At 34.8% G+C, this 7674-nt stretch overlaps 1 protein-coding gene across 1 annotated transcript; it reads left to right on the top strand.

Annotated features, from left to right (window-relative positions):
- Window positions 1-2663: 2663 nt before the first annotated feature.
- LOC126809493 (acetylcholine receptor subunit delta-like) lies at window positions 2664-7020 on the top strand. Its single transcript, XM_050534106.1, has 3 exons — window positions 2664-2871; window positions 3367-3606; window positions 7012-7020. The coding sequence occupies exons 1-3, from the start codon at window positions 2737-2739 to the stop codon at window positions 7018-7020; spliced, it is 384 nt and encodes a 127-aa protein (XP_050390063.1). The 5' UTR covers window positions 2664-2736.
- The last annotated feature ends 654 nt before the right edge of the window (window positions 7021-7674 follow it).

The raw sequence follows: 7674 nt of genomic DNA on the forward strand, positions 1-7674 counted from the left end.
CCGTCAAAGCAGCAAAAATGTGGAATGATCTTCCAAAAACTCTTAGAGAGTCCTCTTCCATCCAGAGCTTTAAGACTAACTTAAAAACCTACTTATTTCAAAAATGTTTTTGAACTGTTTTGTTGTGAATGCGCTTAGAAACACTCATGTGTAATGAAGCGCTATATAAATCGAACAATAATAATAATAATAATAAATGGTATCACTGAAGATATTATAAACAAGGGAAACTAACTACAATAATTTGTCAAAGATTTGGTCTCCCTTTCTCATATGAAGGGCAGTGAATGTATACAGATAGAAGTAAGGTAGTTAAATGTATGCAGATGGCATTGATGTCTGGTCTAATCAGGAGAAGTACAGTTACGCTGTTTAACAGGACTGGCCTATGTAAATTCTCTAGTTATGTGTATTAAATATGGAATAATTTATATTTATTTTACCTGGAATGACAAAGCTTGATAAGTTCTTGTACAGGTAATATAATCGGTGTATTACTAGGTATGTGATCAAATATAGCCAACTTTATTTTATCATCAACTATTTCTTTCTCCACCAGGTCAATTAACTATAATATAATAATTCGAGCGTTAGTTGGTTTTACCACTAAATCATCTTCACGAACTTAGCTGCAAGCAAGACGTACTTAGCGATAATGACATGTTTATGATTCTGTTGATTGAAAAGATATCCGGGATATTCAACAAAATTTTTCCCTCAGAGGAGCAACAATATTTCAAAGCTAATACATTCCGAAAAATCAGTTTTTAATTTAAAAGAAACGTTGTCAGGCAACAGAACATACCCATGACCGGTAGACCATACACATTGGTACACTGTGCTTTTTTATATAGATTAAAATCAAAACCTTAAAAATCAGAAGGTGAGCAAATGCCATAACCCTAGATGTAATTTATTATTTAGTGGTGATAGCTATTGCCTATGAGTGTCTCGGTTATAAGGGGGTGTGCAAACTGACTGATTATTTCAGGTGAAATTTGGCCTTGAAGTCTGCTTCATAAATACTTAATAACTACCTGCTGTTCTCCTGTTACAGGGAATGTCACTTCTATTTCTTTTAAAACTGCGCCTGTTTCTAGAACTATTTGTTTTAATAACTTTTTAACAGCCCCTGTAAACAGAATACTTATCATATACAGCAAACCAAAGTAGACGATTGTCTTTAAAAAAAATACACAAATCTCAAAAGAAAAACTCAGTGTTGAAGTCTTTTAAATTATGGGCGATAATATTACCAGAAAACTCAGAAATAAACAAAAGCAATCATGCAAATAACAGCAATAACCACCTCGGCTCAAGTTGGTGATACAGCTCTAAAAGTGGGTAGAGGGAGGGTGAACAACTACCCAGCTCGACTGGGAGAGTAGAAGGAATTAGTAGACTTAACTATTTTAAAAATAAAACAAAATGAAGCCAAGACACGGTTAATGAAACATACCATAGGTTATACTTAATATAAGAATGACGTCACCAGTTTTGATTGAGGAACTACGGATAACTGTATTAATGGCTGTTGTAGCGTTATTAATTAATACCAAGTCAGTTGGATCACAATCTGAAATCACATTATAATCAGAAAAAAATTCATTTTGTCACTACGAATTCAGTAAGAGAAACATTTTTTACACATAAGCAAATCACTCCTTTGATATTAACTGACTGGAATGGCGTGTTGTCGTTAATGCTATCGTTAAATTCGGACATTGGGCATTGTATTTTGAATATCGCTAAAGTGCACATCCCTATACCAAGATAGACCAGTAAGTAGTAAGTGGTCCAGAAATTTCAATTGTATGGAACAGATTAAGTTTATCAGGACTACTAATAGTGGTTAAATGGGTTCATCTCATATTGCAAGACTCAAAGGAAGGGTTCAGTGTATTTTAAAGGCAGTTTAGAAGAGGCTTCATGTAGAAATGAAATCGACATAACTTGTGGTAAATTCAGAAATCCGAAAAAACGTTATTGTAGAATGCCAGTGACACAGATCCTATTTTGATTTATCGAAATTATTCTCTGTAACGTAAAACCAAATAAAACGGAACTTTACCTATAAATTTAGCGAGACATCTTGTTACATCTGTTAATAATGGCAGTAGTTCTCTGTCATAGAAGCGTAATGGTTGTCTTTCAGCGTATATTTGCCATTTCTAAATTAGTATTTAAAAAAAGAAGATATTTTCAAAATAAAAAAAGTTTGTGCATTAAATAAATACATGAGTTACACAGCAAGCGAGCGTTAGGTTATTTTGCAAAATTTTGAAACGTTAAGGGGCTGCGCTCAATTTAAGTTGGAATTGATGATAAAAAAACCCATTTTTTCTATATTTGTTTTCTTTTTGAGTATGGCCTAATTGTGTTAATGTATCTATTTTCAACGTAATAATTAATACCGCTTTGGCTTCACTTTCAATCAAAGACAATTCGATCTGACCATGTCCCATGTATTGAAATCTATATCAAACTAATGTATTGTTAAACAATATTACATCCATTATTGAATAAATTCACCGGTTTATTATCTATACAGATCACGAAGTTTATACATCGTGGTAGCTTCTACTTTGTTCGGTATCTAATGGCTATTAATTAATCAATATGTAACATTAATCATAGATATAATACCAGGGGATTGACGGAAATTCTCGAAGATTACAAAATAAAACAGTTTATATCAGGTTGTTAGAATAGACGTATGTCCATTCTTTTTAAAAGATGTTGCTAATTATGTTAATATTGGGTTTAATAGGAATGTCAGCTTGTACAGATACCGTCATCAATAGCTTGTATAAGAAAATATTCGAAAATTATAATCCTGATGTCAGACCAATAATAAACGCATCAGCAGCTGTGAATGTTGAAACTCGATTTGCCTTACAAGCTATCAGAAAACTAGAAGCATCTTCGGAGACCATGGCAGCGACAGTTTTGTTTCAGTTGATTTGGAAAGACGATCTTTTGATATGGAATAAGAGTGAGTATGACGAGATCGAACATATTACAATTCCCGCTAAAAGGATATGGGTTCCAGATTTATACATTGAAAATAGTATGTCTATACAATCCGGCATCTTAACACCTGGAGATTACAGACTTTCTGTTTATAGCAACGGCACAGTAATTTGGTACGTAGGTAGAACAACAGAAACACGCTGTAAGATGAACCTAGGAAACTTCCCATTCGACACACAGATTTGCTCCATCAATTTGGTACAATGGGCAAGTAAGGCGTGGGAGGTGAGACTATTAAAGAAAGGTACTCAAGAACAGATTCTGTATGAAGCCAGTGGCACATGGAACGTGGAGCATTTTTTGACCACTGAAGAATTCGTATATGACTACCAGCAACAACGAATAACACTCCAGATTACATTATCAAGATACCCTTTGTTTTACGTACTGACCATCATTTTACCAATCTGTCTTTTAGTGGTTTTGAATCCTGTTGTTTTCCTGGTTCCGGCTGAATCCGGAGAAAAGATTTCTCTGCCAGTTTCGATTCTCTTGGCCTATTCTGTCATACTTTCTGCTCTATCAGAATTGTTACCGGAAGTTTCAGAAAATATTAGTATTTTAGGCGTCTATGTCTGCACAATGTTATGTTTGAAGGTTGTATCTGTTGTGGCTTCTGTCGTTGCTGTGTCGCTTTATCACCGTACGGAAACAGTGCCTGCAGAAGGAGTTTACCACTGGTTGGGAAAAACGGAAAGGCATGGTATCAAATATAGAGATGAGGAAATCATATTATCCTGGCAGGACGTGTCCAGAACTTTCGATAGGATTATGTTCTATATAATGTGTGCTGTGGCATTGTTCATCTCTGTTGTGTGTGCAAGTTTTATTTTTAAGTAAATGAAATGGAATTTAAAGTCCTGCTTTTCTGCACCAATAAGGATAATTAATGAAGACGGGCATACACCATGCTCTTCATCGAATTCCAAATGTTAAGGTTTCTTTTACCTACATCTCAACGTGTACACGGGGCCTCAGTGTTCGCCCCGTGAACGACTAGGTGTTGTTCCTCACCAGGCCCAACATCCTGCACCACTAACAAGGGGAAACCTCGACGGGCTTGAATCCGGGACCCTATGACTAGCCTTATTCACTTAGTCACCGTGGCTCCCTATTTTTAAATAAGTAATCAAATCCAGCAAGGCTTCGTATACCCTCTGTTTTGCTTCGATGTGAAGATTGTTTTTACAACACTTAATGGTTTCCTGAGCATTCCACAAAAAGTTTTCCACTTTATACTCGGACCAATAGGTAAGAACTTTGAACAAAAACGGAGTACAACGATGTTAGAATAATATGAAAATTAAACGCCATTTCACCGGTCAACAAAGTACGCAGAAAAGTTGAAATGGGGTAGATTAATGTCACGACTATAAACATATCATTTGGTAATGCAACATTTTCCTCCGGCTAATTTCATTAATGGTTCTCAATAGATTTATGTATGATTTCAACCACTTTACAGACTGTGTATGAATACAAGGCTAAGGTTGGTAGGCAAGGAAACATACGCCAACAGCAGCAGGGTGCTGGCCATGAAAGTTTCTCTGGATTTTTGTAGCGTGGTTTCCTCTTGTCAGTGGGGCAGGAACAGTATCTAGTCGATCGGATGGTCAAAAAAACATGCACGTAAAAGACCAGTAGGATGTTAAATACCATTTCTTTCAATTTCATTTTATTTCAATATAATCCAGTGTTATTGGCATTTAACATAATTATGCACAGCCAAAATGCCATTTGAGATGTTCATATTCACAATGCTATTCACAATGCTATGTTGGTATTCACAGTGTTATTCTTGTTTTCAATGTTATTTACAATGCTATTTTAGTTTTCCATTTATTTACAATGTTATACTATTCTTGACATTTTAAATTGCAATCTAAAAGTTAAAAAAACAAAACAAAGAAAATGAAAATCAGTATTTCTTTTTGAATTCAGCAACAATCAAATATGTTAACTTCATCGGGCTTACGGTAACAGTTTTTTAGGCTACACCCTATATTTAAAAACAGCGCCGAATACTTAAACGAGCTATAATCTCTATTTTGTTGGAACCTAAAATGGAAGAAATTGGGTCAAGAAAAACACATTAATGTGTCTTAAATACTGGATATAAGGAGTCCATATGTCCACAGTAAGATAACAACATCACTATTATTGGAATCGACCAATAAATCGTGTTTTTAATGTCGAAAAGTCTGGATAACATTGAGTTAGAGCTTTACGCCCTTTAATTTGTTGGAAATTCTACAGGGTTGTAATTGTGGATGTGGAATGGGGGCATATTTTGGTGGACAAATTATTAGAATGACCGGTAACTATAATAATAAGGTATAGGAACGCTGTATTAAGTAATGATGTATCGATAGAGGATCGCGGATTTCTTGTGTGTTTATGGTAAGCTCGGGAGGATAGGTATGGGTCCAAAGCATTCAAGCATGAAAAGGCAAATAACAGTATTTTGTCATAGACAGGGGTAAAATACGACGAGGATTTAGAAGTTTATCTGTGACTTATAAGTGGAAGGCCTGCAAATAGTTGCAGTTAGCAGGCTTTCGGGTTAAAAATAAACTGTCAAAAGATCTAGTTTGTGATGAGGGTGATATGAGCATATGATATATTTGGCTTTATTTGAAACGATTTCAGAAAATAGAGGTGATTGTTCGGCGTGTTTGCCAAGAACATCGTTATAGAGTATCTTATCTCACACCACCGGATTGTCATGTTAGAATGTGCATAAGTGTTTATGAGGTAACGGGTACTTATTACTGCGGGGGGGGGGGGGGTGCGTTTATTTCGGAGAGGGCTGGGATCTCTTTCATGAAATATTAGCAGACATAAGGAACAAATCAATACCATTCGTTTCAAACATCATCACCGCCAATTCTAGCCTCTTGACGTTTTCTTCGAGAAAAAATAAGCAGTGACATAACTATACTAATAGTAAGTGCAGGGTGATCATACCACACATAAACAAACACTCATAAGACAACCCCGCGAACAAGACACACAATACACAAACATTATAAGTAATAAACAACAAAAGTATAATTATCAATTCAAGTGAATGGAAGAGGGGACCAGCAGTAAGCGTCCGCTGTCCTTTACAGTTCCGGGCCTGTGCTGATACACGCTACTCAAAAATGAAATAAACCCACAACAAGAGAGACAATCCACAAATTCTATTGTACGGTAAGGATTGACTATTTTGAAATAAAATGAATTTTAAAAAAGCATGTAGTTAATTCCTGCTAGAATACAATACATATGTGTATCGGAATATTTGATATATTAGTACTATTCGTCTTTATAATACTACCTGTGCTACTTCTTGTGCTGGTTTCAGAACACCTCCAAATGCTCCATGGTTTAGAAACACACACTTACCCTTCAAAGATATATAACAACAAATAATAATACACAATCTTTATTCATAAGTGTATGGGGAAATATGATGGACACATTAAAAGGTCATTGTTAAAAGGAAGGTTAATAATTTACGTGTTCATGATATATTAATGTTGTCTAAACACAAACTTATGGAGTTCCTAATACACCCACCAGCGGCAAGCCTTCCGTGCTAACCCCAAAGGCGAAATCAACAAATCACAAAGAAGACATTTTAAAACAAGTTTAGAACAAAATCTATTTTGGGCTGTGTCAAAAACATTTCCAGCAATCAGAAAATTCTCAAATCCGGCAGGGTTTAATGCTTTTATATCTTGACATAGGAAATTAAACGGGGTTTAATCCTGTCAATATTATGACATAGGAAATTAAACGGGGTTTAATCATTTAATATCTTGACATAGGAAATTAAACTTGGTTTAATGTCATCATCTCTTTTCTGCACAAAAAGAAAACGAGCATACGCCATGAAGTGAGCTGTGTACTACACTTATTTCGGTTTCTGTCAATGACATACACGGGACATTGTTTATTCCTCCCATAAGATAAAAACTACTGAATTGAAAGTTGACATAGTATACAGTAATCGTCTGGGTGACAGGAGCTACTATCTTACATCCATAATTTGTCATGGTGGGGTGGGACGACTCTAGATTCTTTCATAATTATTATTATTCAAATTTCCTTATCTCTTCTTTTCTTTGTAATTTTCCGAGGATTAAGATTACGTAATTATTAAATCTCTTACCTCTAACATAAAATACGTCTCCTTTATATTCTTGTCAAAAACAATATTTGATAAACCATGAAAGTTTGGTAAATCAAAAGGATATTTAGGTGGACGATATTCATCCTAAAGTCAAAGAAAGATTTCTAAATTGTGATAAACAATTAGGTAATTAGACTATGTAGAATTGTAGATAATATATTATCATTTCCACTTATATTGATGCACTACTAAATTAGAGTCAATAAACTTAAACGTGACTAATTATCGAAATAAGTATAGTGACTTTTTCAAACTAATACCTTTTTCACAAGAATTTACAAAAGTAAAAACAAAAACAAAAAAAACTCCCCAAAAACACTAAACAATTTGTCACGTAAATAGACTAACTGTAATCAAATCAGCAAGGACCCCCAAAGTGCTAATACATGTATACATGTATCTTTAGTTTAGAGATTCAGTTAGTTTACAAATCGGATACAGGACTGAATGGAAGGAAGGGG

This window comes from Patella vulgata, chromosome 2 (assembly GCF_932274485.2).
Source record: "Patella vulgata chromosome 2, xgPatVulg1.2, whole genome shotgun sequence".
Classification (NCBI taxonomy): Eukaryota; Metazoa; Mollusca; class Gastropoda; family Patellidae; genus Patella; species Patella vulgata.

Bases quoted from the DNA above. Each gene is read 5' to 3' on its own strand.
- LOC126809493 (XM_050534106.1), top strand. From the start codon at position 2,737: ATGTTGCTAATTATGTTAATATTGGGTTTAATAGGAATGTCAGCTTGT. The intron at 2,872-3,366 runs GTGAATGTTGAA...TATGACTACCAG, and splicing joins TAATAAACGCATCAGCAGCT to CAACAACGAATAACACTCCA.